At 37.4% G+C, this 16826-nt stretch overlaps 3 protein-coding genes across 3 annotated transcripts; 1 reads left to right on the top strand and 2 right to left on the bottom strand.

The window, feature by feature from the left end:
- Positions 1-4826: 4826 nt before the first annotated feature.
- Cbr-zip-7 lies at positions 4827-6885 on the bottom strand (the record flags this gene model as incomplete). Its single annotated transcript, XM_045244780.1, has 3 exons — positions 4827-4952; positions 5823-5930; positions 6745-6885. The coding sequence occupies 3 exons, from the start codon at positions 6883-6885 to the stop codon at positions 4827-4829; spliced, it is 375 nt and encodes a 124-aa protein (XP_045095225.1).
- A 3982-nt stretch (positions 6886-10867) lies between these two features.
- On the bottom strand, positions 10868-14152 carry CBG13660 (the record flags this gene model as incomplete). The annotated part of the gene is made up of 8 exons (XM_002632395.1): positions 10868-11297; positions 11339-11469; positions 12071-12193; positions 12566-12694; positions 12737-12874; positions 12916-12984; positions 13875-14080; positions 14140-14152. The coding sequence occupies 8 exons, from the start codon at positions 14150-14152 to the stop codon at positions 10868-10870; spliced, it is 1239 nt and encodes a 412-aa protein (XP_002632441.1).
- A 241-nt stretch (positions 14153-14393) lies between these two features.
- CBG13659 lies at positions 14394-16053 on the top strand (the record flags this gene model as incomplete). The annotated part of the gene is made up of 6 exons (XM_045244779.1): positions 14394-14400; positions 14451-14626; positions 15365-15454; positions 15501-15599; positions 15643-15738; positions 16018-16053. The coding sequence occupies 6 exons, from the start codon at positions 14394-14396 to the stop codon at positions 16051-16053; spliced, it is 504 nt and encodes a 167-aa protein (XP_045095224.1).
- Between the last annotated feature and the right edge of the window lie 773 nt (positions 16054-16826).

The following is a 16826-nucleotide window of genomic DNA, read 5'->3' as shown; positions in this document are numbered from 1 at the left end:
TAGTTTTGTTCGCTTTTTCGTTTTGTAGTCGTCGTTGTCGTCGTCATTTTGTGTGTGTGTGTGTGTGTGTTTGTGGACGACGAATTGTCATATAAAGGACGGATTGGGGAAGGAAGAAAGAAAGAAAAAAGGAGAACAAAAAGAACTACAACTTGATGGGAAAAGATGCTAAATTGCAACTTTGCAATAGGTAAGGAAAGCTAATCGAAAAGGAGCTGGAGTTCAGGACTACGAAACCGTGGGAGCGGGAATTCTAGCAAAATCTGTAGATTTCAGAAACATCTAGAAATTCAGAAGCGGAAAATCATGCCTTTTAACCTCAAAATGGCTCCAGAAGGCTCTGAAACCTCAGGCCAACATGGAAAAGCTCCAGCTAGGACATCCGGAGCTCTGGAGCTTCAAAACCAGCGAACGAGGAGTTCAGTAGCCATAGAACCTCAAAGTAGCTTCTGAAACCTCAGAATACCTAGCTCCAAAATGGCTCCAGAAGATTCTAGAAACTCAGAAAAGCTCCGAAACCGACTCCAAAATGATTCAGAACATTAGTACAACTCTGGAATAGCTCCAAAACCGGTTCCAGAAGGATCCAGAACTATTGAATGGTTCCAAACTCAGTTCCAGAAGGATCTGGAACTCCAGAATAGCTCCAAACTTGGTCCCAGAAGAATAGAATAGCTTGGAAGCTGTTTCCAGAAGGATCTGACCCCTCCAAACCAGCTGAAATGCTTCAGAAATTTCTAGAACATCTAGAATAGCTTCAAAACAGGCTCCAGAAAGATCCAGCTTGCGACCTGATTCCAGATGGATCTGGCATCTTCAAACTAGCTAGAAGGTTTCCTCGCTATCTCTAAAAGCTTCTAGAACTTCTGAATCGCGAGATTAGCTCGAAAAGTTCAGGAATAGCTCAGAACACGCCTAGAAATCAATCAAGAGCCTACCCACACAATTTTTGCTGCAATTAAGCCGGCTATATCCGACAATTCTAATAAAAAGTAATGGGTTTTTAAGCCTAGCTTTTTAATCAAATCCCCAACGTTTAAACAAATCAATCTGGCATTCGTAAAGAGATTACGAAACGAGAGGGGGTCTTTGTGCTCTCGTGGAGATTGATATTGCCTTCTGTGCATGTGACATGTGATATTAGATCGGGATGAGAACCAATATATATATTCCAAGGGCAGAAACTTGAGCTAAGCCAAAATTGCTGTGCTAAAATAAAATCTTCTGGTGGTCACTCGGAATAGAATGATGATGATATCGCACCTATTTATCCGTTCTCTCTATAGAGAAACGGAAGAACGAGAGAGAGAGAGAGAAAGAGAAATAGGGGCGAATTTCCGCATAATAAATTGTGTTTGTTGTCATATCTCTCTCTCCTTCTCTCGGCTTCCCCTATCCATCCCCATCCATCTCTTACTTTCCGTCGCCGTCGCCAACGGCCCTAGTGTTGCATTACGAAGTGGTGGAAAATCGCAGAAAGAGACAGAAAGAGAACGGCCGGGGGGTCATTTTGAAAGATTACTCATCACACTTGGACCCGTGCCAAGTTTCTCTCTTCAGAATTGGTTTGATATTGACGGATAAAGCGAGTTTTAGCTAGAGACATCTAGTGAAAGATCAGGAAATCTCGAAATTCTAAGGATCAGGAAAGTGGGTAGTGAAGAGCCTGGAATGCGCTTCGGACACCAGAATAGAGCCAATTTTAGCTTCAGAAGCCTATCGAGCTTCTGGAGTCAGCTACTTCCAGTGCAACGTGGCAGTTCAAGTTCAGAGCCAAAATGGGATTTACAGTATCGGAATGTCCATAAATCAATAGAGAAGTATGTTTCTGCATGTCTCATTGATCGGTACTGTAGCTCACATGTCAGAGACTGACATCCACGTGGCATTTTTATGCTCAAATCCCAATTTCAGCGATCGAAATTCTTCAGAATCCTAAAAAGTGCCCTTTTTCGTCTTATCCATCCTTTACATCTTTGGAATCTTCCAAGTAAAAAAAAACTGAGTCAGTGGGATCTTTTGGAATTCCAACAAAAAAGGGCTCTCCTCTTCCGGCGGCGGGCGAATCTTCCGGAGCACATCTTCGTTTTTTTTTGTAATTTCGTCTTTTCTCACAAAAAAGAAACGACGAAACACATAAAACACGACGGGAAGGGGGGAAGAAAACGATGCGGTTCTCAGATAACACTACTTCGTTTTTTTTCGTCACTTGGAGGGGACAGAAAAATTGCTCAGATCGAATCGAGAAGATTCAGAAGACGAAGAAGGGGAAATTGGCACTGGGGTCAAATTTCCATCTTTCTCTTGGTTTTCCTTTATAGGAGAGAGAGAGAACGTCATGTGTCTCACCCATATATTTTATTTTGAAAGCATAAATATGCCTCGCTTTCTTCCCAACAACACAATAAATCATGGGGGACCAGAAGATGTCATCTGATTGGAATTTCGCCTATTTTCAGCCAAATTCGGTCATTCTCTCTGTCGAAAAACGCTCAAAATGCGCAACATTCGAGCAGCGAAAAATGGAAATTCCTGACAAGGATTTCCGACCAATTTTCGAGAGTTTTACTGTCGAAAAATTTTCTCAAACTGGGTCAAAGTTCCAGAAAATTCGCAAACAAGAAGCATGGAATCTTGACACGTGGCACGGGAAATTCTAGCTCGATAGGTTCGAAAAACTCCGAAATTTGAACTTTGATGTCCAAAATAGAGGGATATAACCAAAAAGGCTAAATCTCAACATTTCCAGAGAATCGAAATTGCAATTTTTGGACTCGAAAGTGCTGAAAACGAGAATTTCAGAATAATTTTCGAGATTATTTTTGCTCGAAAACAGGGTCATTTTTTCGATTTTCAGAATCTTGTAACGCTGAAAATCCGATTTTCAGTGAAAGACATCTGAAACCCGATGCCTACTGCTGATTTTCGTCAATTTCAATGAAAATTGCTGCAGAAAAAAACCCGGGAAATTCTTGCTTGAAAATCTTCAAATTACAGCTAAATTGCCCGAAAAAAAGCTCAATCTCAACTTTTTCCATAGAATCAAAAAAGCAATTTTCGGGCTTGAAAATGCTGAAAATCCCACTTCCAGACCCATCTAAATGCTCCGAAATTCGGACACATCAGATGACGTAACCGAGCCTCCTTCCACGTTTTTTGTCTCCTGGGGAGCCATTCGAAATGTGACATCATCCCTCTTCGCTCCAGAGCATAATCTAATTATGGGATGTGGAAGAAAATGATGTAAAAGGAAAAAAAGGAAATTTCCAGAACTTTTAAAATTTTGCTGATTTGATGGAGGGGAATGAAAACTGATAGGGCTGATAAGAAGTACAAACACAAAGAAAACTGTGAAATTTTGGACATTGAGAGCCGCGCGTCGCGTGTCGCTGCGCTCTGCTTCTCTGCACTCTCTCCTCTAGCCATACTCTCTCGCTCTCTCTAGGAACAAGAAAATGTGCAGCAGTCGAACTTGTTTTATGAGCAAGATTTTCGTCTCCAGCGTTGTTGTTTTTTGTTTAATGTTGAAATATTGGAAACACATTTATCTCTCGTCTGTTAGGAAAAATGGATTTTATGAGAGTTTGAGGAGAGAGAGTTTTGAAATGTTCATATGGGAGATTTTTACGACAAGGGGATAGAAAAATCTAGAAAAAAATGCTCAAAAATCGCTCAGAAAGCCCGCGAAAATTCAAAATTTGACACAAAAACTCTATTTTTCAGATTTCACCAAAATTCTGAAATTCGTCAGAAAAAAACACGTTTTTGACAGCTGCAAAAACGCTCTCCGAGTCCGAAAATGATGATTAGAACGCTGAAAATTAGGTAGAAATGGCTGGAAAAGATTCTGGAATACTGAGAATTCTCATGAGAATCCCAAAATTCGAGTTCTGACCTGAATGTCAGATTTTTTGGTCTAAAAACTGCTATTTTTAGCATAAAATTTAAAGAAAAACTGGAGCAGATCAGTAGAAATGGCTGAAAAACACTAAAATAATGAAAATTTATAAATCCGAGTTCAGACCTAAATTTCAGATTTTTTAGCATAAAATCTGATGTTTTCAGCTTAAAATCTGCCATTTTTTATCCCAAAACCGAGAAATAACTAAAATTTTGGACCTAAAAACTTTTCGAAAATCCTGAAAATTTAGAAAAATCTTGAAAAATTCAAAAAAGGAGGAAAATCTTGGTTTTTAGCATTTTTTTTTTCCAGGAAAAAACAGAAAATTCGAGATTCAAAGCCTATAAAGAACAAAAATTTTAACAAAAAAGGCCTAAAAATAGTTAAAAATCCTATTTCGACAAATGACCTTTTTTAGCGATTTTCAGCTCGAAATCTTATGATTTTCGATATTTCTATGATAAAAATCGATATTTTAAATGCCGAAAAGCCTCAAAAACGCGGAAAAAAACGAAAAAAATGAACGAAATTACAGTGAAATGAGATGCGAAATGAAACAAAAATTCGTTGAAAATTTCCCGGGTCCGCAATTTGTCGTAGCAGTGAACACATTGCAGAAATCGAGTTCTACAGTAATCCATGGCTAATTCAAAGCGAGCGAAATTCAAATTAGAGTTAAAAAATGAGAAATTTATTCGAAAAAATCAAAATTCCCAGAGAGAAATGTGATGCGAGATGAGACAGATGATTTCAGTGTGTGGGGGTGGAGATGAAATTTGAGACAGGAAAAATTGAGAAAGAGTGCGTAGACAAGAACAGACGAATTTTTGAAAATCTTTACAAAAAAGTTTGTTTTAATTTTTAAAAAAATCAAAAAAAAAGATTAAAATTAAATAAGAAAGCTCCCAAAGTGCGCTCCATCGCACTAAAATCCAGGCATACTAGCGGCGGCCGGGTCCACGACGCCCGGATAGTGCTGGACCAGTTGATTCTTCATCATCATGTTTTCTTGGTATAATTTGTAAATGTAGGCTTTGAGATGGTTATTTTCCTGAAAAAATATTTTAAAATTCAAATTTCCCGCCAGATTTTTAGCAAATTTTCCCTCGTATTTTCGTCCCACGATTTTCCCATTAACAGGCGGTACATACCAAAATAGGCTCAACGCAACTTGTTGCGTTGGTGACACCTGTCTGAGTGATGACGTCATCAATTAAGCAGACGGGCGGTACTGTTTCAAGGGGCGGTTCGTTTGCAAAAAAATGGCGCAATAGTGGGACAGATATAGGAAAAGGAGATTAGGAGAAAACGGGGTAACGAGGTGTTTGTCTGATGGAAATTTGAATATAAACGCGCCAAAAAGAAACTTGATATAACTATCGTTGAGATTTGAGCTCAATTATCTCAACGCCTATTAGAGATAGCAAGAAGTGGTCAACTGATAAAATGTTAAGCATAAAATTTTTCACATTTCATCTGTTGACAAAATTTTAATATCTCTTTTGAGAATCGAGATAACAGAGCTCAAAGTTAGCATACCCAAAAATGGGTACAAACCTGCTTTAAAACCATATATCACGTTTCATGTGTAAGATATCAAAAAGTGATCAACTGATAAAATGTTAAGCATAAAATGCTAAACATGTTACACGTTGACACCTTTTTGATATCTTTTACAGGAGCCTAGATAATTGAGCTCAAAGTTGTTGGGTCCAAAATAGTCTCTAAAAGTATCTTCAAAAATTGATCAAAATAGAAACTATTATGGACCAAATAGAGCTCAAGATAGTCCTGAAAAAGCCTTTAAAAAGTCCAAAACTGGTTTAACATGGTCCAAGACAGCTTCAAGTTAAAGCAAACCCAAATAAGTTTGAATATTTTTGAAATTTCAAATTCCCGCCAACCACCCAAAAGTGCTCACCATTTCCAATTGATTGACTCGATGACTATTTTCAGCGTCTATTTTCTTTCGAGCCTCTCGTGATTTTTGAGCGGCCTTGTTGTTCCGAGCGCGACGTTCGTAGTAGCTCTGGAAATTTATTTTTAACTTTGACCCAATTTATTTCGGTTCCTGTGGAAGATATCGGAAAGTTGTCAACTAATAAAATGTCACTGATATTATGATAAACATTTTATCAGTTGACCACTTTTTGATATCTTTCATTGGAAATGAGATATATAGGCTCAAAGTTGAAAGATCCCGAAATTTGAAAAAGTTCACACTTTTAGTGCTATCACTTTAAGAGAATCTTACCTCATCCTTCAAATTATTGGGCACTGGAACTGGCTTCTTTTTTGTAGACGTTTGTTGAGATGACGTAGACGATGTTGAAGAGGTGGATGATGGAGAAAATGAGCTTGGGTTGGCGTAGGGGGCAAAGTGTTGAGCGAAGAACGTTGGAAACGCGGCTGGATAGTTCTGAAAGGTTTTGAAAGGTTCTAAAAGGTTCTAAAAAGATTTAGAAAATTCTTGAAAGTTCTGGAAATTCTGTAAAGATTTTAGAAGATCATCGAGGTCCTAAAGGTTTCCGAAAGTTCCGGATGTGATTTTCAGGCTTCATGATTTTCAAATGGGAATATCTCTAGACTCACTAATCCTACTAAAATGACAATTGTATTTTTGAAATCAGCAAGTTTTTAGCTTTTAGAAAATATTAATTGTGTCATATGTCTCACCTTTATTTTCAGCAAAAAAAAAACTAGTTTTCCACTGCTTGCCCTTGGAAAATGGAATTTTCTGAGCTCACAACTTTCAAACTTAAATATCTCTGGACTCATTGATCCTATTGAAACGAAACTTATAATTTTAGAATTAGCAAAATTTCAGCTTTCAAATGGTATACCTTATCAAAGCCATGAACAACTCCTGCCCCTCCAACAGCATACGGATTGTTTGCGGAGGTGTACATCTGGTTGAACGCCTTCAGGGATTCCGCATCGTACAAACTGCTATTTGCCAATTGTTGTTGAAGTTCATCCGACATTTTTTGGGGGTTCTGAAACTTTCTTTTAGGAGAAAAAAGGTAATTTTGGAGCAGGAGGATTAATTTTAAGCTTTTATGTGGCTTTGTAACTTTAACTCCAATTATCTCCTTTTCTGTAAAAGATATCAAAAAGTGATTAACTGATACATTATTTATCAAATTATCACAAAAATTTTAAACAACTTTTCGATATCTAATACAGTAATAGAGATAATTGAAGTTAAAAGGAGCCATAGCTAGTGAACCGTTCGACTAACGTTGACGCTAATTATCTCAACTCCTGTAAAAGATATCAAAAAGTAATCAACTAACAAAGTGTGTTAAATAAACTGCTTAACATTTAATTAGTTAATTATTTTCTAAAATCTCTTACAGGAATTGAGATAATCTGGCACCAACTGAAGACTCCGCTATTCCAATAGACTTAATCAATCGGAAAATAGACGTACTCGAACCATTAGAATTGAAACAATGATATTTTACAAAAACGAGATGAAACAGTAAGAAAAGAAGTTTTTAAAATTTTCTAGAATATCTGAAAAAATCAAAAATTTCAAAAAATCCAGATTACGGTAACGATTACCAAATGCTTACCTCACACTACATACAAAACACTTCCTCTTCCCACATCATAAAAAGTGGGCGGAGTCACAAAGTACCTCCGTCATAATGTGTTCTAATGACAAAGGCATGGTCCCGGGGTCTCTCTGATGGCGGCACTTGTCTTTTGATAGCTCATGGCGCAATTGTTGCGTGGTTACACCGACAGACACTTTTTTAAGGCACACACACACAACCGGACCGTATGGACAGGGATCAGTTAAGGACCCACTGGGGGGTCCCTAAATACATAATGGGGGGAAATAGGAGGAGGTGTTTGGGGAAGGAACGGTGGGGAATGCTTTTTAAGCTCAGATATCTCATCTCCTGTGAGAGATATCAAAAATCTGCCAACTGATAAGATATATGGTGATATTATGATAAGTAGTTTATTAGTTGACAGGTCTTTGATATCTTTTGAAGGAACCTAGATATTTAAGCTCGAAGCGCAATTTAACTAGTGTCGAGCATTTACGGTAGTAATGATGAGATGGACTTAACGGGATAGGGCACTCTATATTTTAACTGAAAGCTGAAATTTTGCTGATTTTGAAAATATAAGTTTCATTTCAATCCAATAGTTAAGTCCAGAGATATTCACATTTAAATGTTGTGATCTTCAAACATTCCATTTTTCGAAGACTAGCCGGTAAAAGCCACATTTTGTCTGAAAACCTGTTTGGGACACATGACATATTCTATGTTTTCTGAAAGCTGAAATTTTGCTAATTCTTAAAATATAAATATCATTTGGATAAGATCAGTGAGTCCAGAGATATCAGCATTTGAAAATTGTGAACTCTGCAAATGTTGCTTTTTTCAAGAGAGCAAAGTGAAAAACGATTTTTTCTCTGAAAATGAAAATCTTCAAGGATCATATGACATATTTGATGTTTTCTGAAAGCTGAAAATTCGCTGATTTTGAAAATATAAATATCATTTCAATAAGATCATTCAGTCCAGAGATATTCGCATTTGAAAGTTGGGAACTCTGAAATATTAATTTTCTGTTTTTCTGGAAATCCGATATTTGAAACTGAAAACTCTTATTTTTTGTTTTCAAAGACTTTGCGATACATCAAAAAATGTGTTCTGTATAAAGAAGATAAGAATCATATATTATGATCATATTAACGACCCCTTTTCCCCTTTCTTGTACCCCTTTGCCGTTTTTTTGTACCGATTACGGTAATAGACACATATTTACAATGTCGTGTAATAGTTGTTTGAATTTGAATTATTGAAGTTGTCATGTATCAATTTTGACAAAAATCGAAGATTTCAAAAAATTTAAATGTGGTGTACGGTGAAATTTTTTATTGCATCAAAGTGTGCAGAAATCTGTGTAGATTGACATAAAAATAAAGAAAAAATTCAAAAAAAATTCCTTCATCGAGAAAAACGCATCGAAAAATACGCTGAAAGCCCTTAGGGACGAGGTTTTTTTCTATGCCGCCCGGTGAGTAAAAGCGCGCGAATTCAAATTTTTAAAATTTTTTCGCTCGTTTTCACTTTTTTTTCGGTTTTTTCAAGAGTTTTCTAGGTTTTTGTCAATTTTTCTTCCAGATACATCGGAAAATTTGAAAAAACAGTGAAAACGAGTGAAAAAATTTTAAAAGTTTGAATTCGCGCGCTTTTACTCACCAGACGGCCTAAAAAAACCTCGTCCCTAAGGGCTTTTAGCGTATTTTTCGATGCGTTTTTCTCGATGAAGGAATTTTTTTGAATTTTTTCTTTATTTTTATGTCAATCTACATGCATTTCTGCACATTTTGATGCAATAAAAATTTCACCGTACACCACCTTTAAAAAACTTGATATTTTGAAATAAAACTCATAAAATCGAAATTTGAAAAATTCGAAAAAACTCAGAAAAATTCTCCTAAAACTTGACTTTGGTGTGAAGAATCTTCTTGGTGACCTTATCGGTTGGAGGCACGATTTTATATAACAATTATTTATTTCTCGACGTTTCGGCAGCTTGCCATCTTCAGGAGACAGGTTAATTACCTCAAACTCTCCTAAAACTGTAACAAGAAGTAGTGCCAACTGTTCCCCAGAACTATGTCTTGTCTCATGATTTCTTTCTTTTTTGCTAATTTGCCGCAAAGAATGACACCTGACCATTGTGAGTGAGACAAGTTGTAGAACTAGTTGTAAACCGGGACCATTCGGTCACTTTTTGACCATGCCGACTAATTACTGGCCGATGATTACGACCGGAAATTGGATGTGGAAAATTGGCTGAACATGGAAAAAAAAGTTTCAAAAGTATATTTTGTAATTCACAATCTCGCTAAATTCCATTAGACCCCAAGCAAGCTTGCAAATGTAAAATCTGAAAATAAAGTTTGAAAATTGATAGAGTTTAAGATTTCAGATTTTTTGCCCTTCTCAATGCCTTTAAACAGCGATCAAAGACTACTACTATTACATTTCTGATCATCTCGGTTGGCAGATGATTTCTTGAGGTTTGGTTTATTGGGTCGAGAAATAAATAATTGTTATATAAACTCGTGCCTCCAACCGATAAGGTCACTAAGAAGATTCTTCACACCAAAGTCAAGTCAAATATCCACAATGCACGAAAAACGGATTGCCAAAACCGTATCAATATATGTTTGGTTTATTGATACCACAAAAAATAGCCTCGCGATAATGAAATTTCGTGTACTGGCCATCGGTCAACTCTTATCACATTTAATTTTCGAATAGTTTTATAGTAAACCTCGAGCTCCACGTCCTATTTCTGATAACAAACCGAATAAGCAAAACCGAATTTCTGATATATTTTTTCTGATAGCAACCTTTTCTGATAGCAAAGTTTCTGAGAGCAAACCGAATTTCTGATTTTGTGGAGTGAGTTTTTGAAAGGGCATACTTGTAACGGGCCGGGCTTTTTCCCGAATTTCGGAGGCCCGGCCCGGCCCGGCCCGGCGGGCCTGTCATTCCACAAGTTTTGAAAATTTCAAAAAACACATAAGGGGGGACTCTTATGTGATTTTTTTCGATCAAAAAATTTATTTCGAGTCTTTAGGCCTTGAAATTTTCCTCAGACCCGGGCTTTGGCGGGCCGGCCCGGAATTTTACAAGTGTGTGAAAGGGTTAATGAGCATTTCGAGTGTAACTCTTAATTTTAGAAGTTTCTCTACAATCTGGCAGAGTTTTCTTTTTTTCTAAGTTTTGACATAGGTACCCCCTTTAGCACCACACAGTTTTTTTGTATTTTTTTAACGCTATTGTTTCTTCATCTCAGCTTTTGGTCTCTTCATTGTACCTTCAACCTCAATTGTTCCTCTCAATGTTTTTTTTTGCAATACACAATACTTGTTCCTTGACGAAATTCCCAATTTTTATTCAATTCAAAAAAAGTCAACAATTCTTATTCAAAGCCGAACACCAAATGGAAATGCTCCGAACTAAGTCGATCAGTCCTATTGAAAGTGGCTTGGAATGAAATTCCTGGACCGTGTTGGGACCAAGCAGCTGACGTGCACCGTACAGCGACATCATGATCCGACCGGACCAATTCAATATACCCACAATGCTCAATTCCCGTCAACCATCCATGCGCTTCAGTCCAGGAAATCCAGCTGCTCTCCAGTTTGCGATGTTTGACAGTTTTAAAGTGCCCTGCTTTTTTTCTCAGTTCTCTTACTTGCGCACCAGAAGATCGGGCCTTCTTGCTTTGATAAACAATAACTGTGCATCCTCCACGGTTGGCAGAATGGATGTGTTGATGCTCCAAACCTTCGCGAAGCACGGTACTATGGTCGAAAGACGCGCTCATGACGACCACATAGAATATGTCGCTGAAAGATGTAACCTTTGAAAGAATGAAAAGTAAACACACTTTGTCAGTATCTTATCCAGCTGAGCTCTAATCAAGTCAGCTTTTTCAACGTTGCTTTTCGAAGTATTGTTCTCTTGAATGTCTTCGACAAATGGTCTGACTTCGTGCTCCCAGAATCGAGTTTCGTTAGTCTGGAAAAAATGTGTTTTATAATATTGTCGAATTAAAAAAAGTGACACCTGAGAATTTGAAAACTTTTGCTTTTTTTGATCTACGAAAAAATGCGGCAAAAACGTAATATTTCAGAATTTTGGCTAGTTTGAGCTACTTTCGCGTTTGAGTTTAGTTTTTTGCTGAAAAATGGATTCTAGAGATGCTAGCGATCATTTTCATACCAAGAAACCAAAATTTTGTTCACAAAATCCCACTAAATTCACATACCGTAAAACCTCTAATAGAACGACACCCGGATCGTCCACTTTGAGCCTATATATCTCACTTCTTTTGAAAGATATTAAAAAGTGATTAACTAGTAAAATGTTTATCAGGATATCAGCAACGTTTTACTAGTTAGCCACTTTTTGATATCTTTCACAGAAAATGAGATATATAGGCTCAAAGTGGACGATCCGGGTGTCGTTCTATTAGAGGTTTTACGGTAAATAAATTTGTTATTTATAGTATCCGTTTTCGCTCCGCCCCCCCTCGTAAATCGACACGAGCGCCGTCTCCGAGATTTTCAGGTGTCACTTTTTTTTTAATCCGACAATATAAGAGATGGCAAAAACTAACTTTATAATGTTCTTTCCATTCTTTGGCCAACGATTCAAATTCAGCATGTTCCTCGGATATCTTATCTTGTCGGTAGGATTCTTGATCATGGTACTGTCCACTTGCGAACGCTTCGACAACAAACTGAAACCGACAAAAAAGTTTGTTGATCATACAACCACTAAAAATATTGATTGATGGGACTACAAGAGCTGCAAAGTTTGGAGCCGAAACAACGATAGAGCTTCATTTTTTTAGTTGGCAACTTTTTTGTGCAAATTCATCCAAATGAGATAAACCGCTTGAAAGTGTCCACAACTCTAAATCTTGGAAGTTTCGGCACTCAATTGGCTTTAAGCGGGATATCTCATTTGAATAAATTTTTTCAAAAAAGTTATAAACTACAAAATCGAAGCTCTATTTTTGTGCGACATTTCCTGAAAGTTTTAGAACGTTCGGACGAAAACTGACCCGAATTTTCAGTACCCTAAAATTGCTAATTTTTGTTTCACTCACCAACTGCGTAAATACGGCCGAACAAATTTTAGTCCACGACTCAAACGTGCGCTTGGTTTTGAATTTATCGCCAGTCATGGCCATTTTGACGGGATTCGTCACCTCGTTGTCCATCATCTCCCTCAGGGTCTGAAAAATAATATTCCATGTTTAACAGTGTTACAAATCCACCTTTGCCAGTTCCAGCGGCGAATGTTTGTCATACATCTCTTTGAAAAACTTGAGACTTGCTTCATGTTTCTTCTGATCTTTTGCTTCAGAGCAGTCACCCATTGCTTTGGTTAGAACTGATGCTTTCACGGCAATCGTCTAGAATTACAGGTTTTTTTGATTTCTAACCAAGAACTCACTGTATAAAAGTGATGAGCAACGATGAACGCTTTCATGTCGTTGAAATGACTTCCCATTGCATCGTTTAACTGAAAAAAAACCGTTTCTTGAAATTTCGCTAAAATATGCCTCTCGGAGAGTTGAACTTGTAGGGACGAGTATTGAAGGTGCGGCGCCGCTACCAACTGAGCCCCGCGGGCGAAGAAAGAGCGCGTGCCCGATGGTATACATAAGGGTGACGACGACAGCTGTACACCAGTGATGGGAGGAATTTTCGTTTCCGTTTCCGTTTTCCGTTTTCCACCCGGTTTTTAGAGATTTTTTCCGTTTCCGTTTCCACGGAAAAAATTACGATCCCGTTTTTTTTACAGCGGAAACGGAAAAAAATGTAAAAAACAAGGAAAACAACAAACTGAAACTGGATTGAAAAAAAGCATGGAAAGTGATGCAAATATGGTCTTTAAACGTTAAAAAGTGTATATGTTTGAAGGGAAAAAATCCCGAAAAATAGACGAAAAATAGAAACTTCCGTTCCTTTTTAGTTTTCCGTTTGCCGCCCGATTTTTGAAGATTTTTTTTCCGTTTCCGTTTTTCGTATTTAAAAAAAATGCGTTTCCTCCCATCACTGCTGTACACGGAGTGACATCAAGCGTTGTACACCGTTACGGTAGAATGCATACTTTAACTCCAAAAATTCTCCGAAAAATCTCCTGTCCCCCCACCTTTAAAAGGTAACGGGAGTTTCCTTGTCCACTCCTCAGTGACAAGAGCCTTGCAGGTAATTCTATTCGCCTTCAATGCTCGCACCCTAGCTGTCAACGTCGAGCTCATATATCTCGGTTCCTGTAGAAGGTATCAAAAAGTAATCAATTAATTAAATGTTTATCATAATATTAGCAACATTTTGTTAGCTTACCACTTTTTGATGTCTCTCACAGGAACCGAGTATTACGAACTCTAAGTTGGCGGTACTTCTTACCTTCCTAATCTGGTTCTTCACTTCCTTCAAATCCTTCAAGACTGCAGAATTCGCATCTTCTGCGGTGGAAACAATTAGATTCTTCACGAAGAGTCCAAGTCCAACAAACGCAGCTAATTGAGGATTCATTTTACTGAAGGTGTACATTCCAACATCTGCACAATCCTTGATAGATGTCACCACATTGGATATGTGGGTTTTGGCAGCTGAATAAGAGAATATCTCGATTTTTGTAAAACATGACTTTGGATTCAAAAGAACTCACTGTCGAAATCCATTTTTGAAGTTTTGGAGCCGTCGGAATGAATTGCAACTCTGGCTTACTCCCTTTATACTGTGTTTTAAAACCCATGATCACTTCTTATCATCTTGTTTGTTTGTTGGCAAATTCTTATTGCTATCATCAAATTTTAATTGTCCACGACTTTTGGCTCCAATCCTTATCTGACCACAAAGCAGTAAAACACAAGCACTATAAATAAGCAACCGGAATATCGTTTTTATCAAGACAACCAGAAAATGTCAGGTAAGTTGATTTCTTTCGAATTGTTGGCCATACAAACTAAATATTTTCAGATTCGGCCAACGCTGTAATTGCAATTCTCGATGAATGTCTTAACGAGGGACGTTTCAATTTTGATACAATTTCGGAACGTGTTGAGGATATTGTTAACCTTGGGCTCGTGGTCAGAGACTATAACTATGATGAGCCAATCGATGAGTTGCAAGATTTGAAAGGGAGGATTGAGGAGGTAAGTTTTGAAGTTTTATTTTATTTAATTAATGAACCAGTCGGTTTACGCCCCTCCGGGGCTTAACCTCCTGGCCTAAGTGTGTGGGACATCCTCGCCCTCTCTGCCCACCACGCATTACTGTGGTGAAACCAAGGAACATCTCTAGAAGACTTCAGAATCAAAATTTCGAAAAAAGAAAAGTTCGGGCACCAACTAAGATACACTTCTGATCTATCTGTCAGGTTTAAGCTCAATCGGTTAATTTTGAATGGGGGAAAAGGCACGCTACATACATACGCACATACAGAATTTGGTGAATGTTATTAGTAATGATTTCAGCTCTGCGGACAAATGAATGGTCATTTCGACAGTCTCAAATCCATAATGGGAGAGCACACAGAGTTTTATCAGGTAACTATAAGAGATATAAAGCAATGGTAGACTGTAAAAATGTTTGTTATAATATCACCAACATTTTTGTAGTTCACAGATTTTTAATAGCTTTTACAGAAATTGAGATAAATGAGCTTAAAGTTAGTATACTCCAAAAATAGGCATACACTCGCTTTGAACCTATATATCTCAGTTCTTTTAAAAGATATCAAAGTTTTGTCAACTACAAAAGTGTTTGTCATATTATCACTAACATGTTCACAGTTTGTAGATTTTTGATATCTTTCACAGGAACCTAGATAAATTAGCTTAAAGTTGAACCTTTAGGAACTCCACGAAGCTGCTGACAATCTCATTTCCCAGTTGTTGAGCAGTCTAGAGAATCCAGGAGATGACAGTTTGGAAAATCTAAGGGCAGCTACTGAACAGAACGCTCCATTGGAATTGGTTTATGTGAGACAATAATTAACTTTAATTATCCCCAATTATCTTTTTGAAGAAACTCGAAACAATGCTGGAACAAAAACATGCAAATCCGATTATCGCCGAGACAGATCAGGACACTTTGTACATGTTGGATGCGGTTTTTGGAGAATTGGTAATCGTTTTTTAAATTAGCCTAATTAATTTTTTAATTGCAGCTCTTCGTGGAAGCTTACATTAATGGATTGCTGGATGATGGGGATATGTATAGGCCGGAGAAGATTCAGGAGATTGTCAACGAGTTTCATGAGGATGTTGAGAGATGGAGAAATGAAGATGAAGATGAAGATGGCAATGGAGATGAAGATGAAGATGATGGTGAAGATGAAGATGAAGATGTAGATGTAGATGTAGATGTAGATGTAGATGAAGATGGTGATGAAGATGAAGGTGAAGATGAAGGTGAATGTGAAGATGAAGATGAAGATGAAGGTGAAGAAGATTGAGAAATGATCGTTTGAATGTTTTGGAATAATATTTTCTCTTTGAATGAAGTTTTTATAAATGTTAACTCCTAGATATTGAAATTTCAGGTTTTTTTTGTTGTTTCAATGCTCCTATTCACCTGAAAAAATGATCAAGGACTGATACTCCATGTATAATGGTTTTGTTTGTTTGAATGTTCAACGATAACATTTCTTGTGATTTGTTTTATTGAAACCATAAAAAATTCCCGTTGTGATAACAAAACATCAAGTTTCGGCCATCGGTCAATTCTTATCTTTTGAAACAACCACTCAATCAGACTATATTATAACCAAGACTGTGCCACGGCCAGCATTTCGATTAGGGGGTACTTCTGGAATAGGTAGGATATTTCTTTTACCCATACTTGTCAAATTCCGGGCCGACCCGGTGACCCGGCCCGGCCCGGCCATGGTGACCCGACCGGTCAGGGCCGGGTCGGAAAGATATTTTCAGATCCGGACATCCGGAAATTCTGAAATTCCGGATTTCTGAAATTCTGAAAGACTGAAATACTGACAATAGTGAGATTCCTAAACTCAAAAATTCCTAGATTCTGAGATACTGAGAATCAGATAGACAGAGATTCAGAGATTCAGAGATTCAGAGAATCAGAGATTCAGAGATTCAGAGATTCAGAGATTCTGAAATTACAAAAATACGGAATTACAAAATCCTGAATTTCAGACTTTAGAGTTCAGAAAAACTGAAATTCTAAAAATCTTGAACTATGAAATTCTGAAATTCTGAAATTCTGAAATTCTGAAATTCTGAAATTCTGAAATTCTGAAATTCTGAAATTCTGAAATTCTGAAAATTGTGAGATTCCGAGATTCAGAAATTCAGAGATTCAGAGATTCAGAGATTCAGAGATTCA

Source organism: Caenorhabditis briggsae, assembly GCF_000004555.2.
Source record: "Caenorhabditis briggsae complete genome, chrIV, whole genome shotgun sequence".
Lineage (NCBI taxonomy): Eukaryota > Metazoa > Nematoda > Chromadorea > Rhabditida > Rhabditidae > Caenorhabditis > Caenorhabditis briggsae.
The sequence above is the reverse complement of the archived record's forward strand: the minus strand, read 5'-3'. Positions and strand labels throughout refer to the sequence as shown.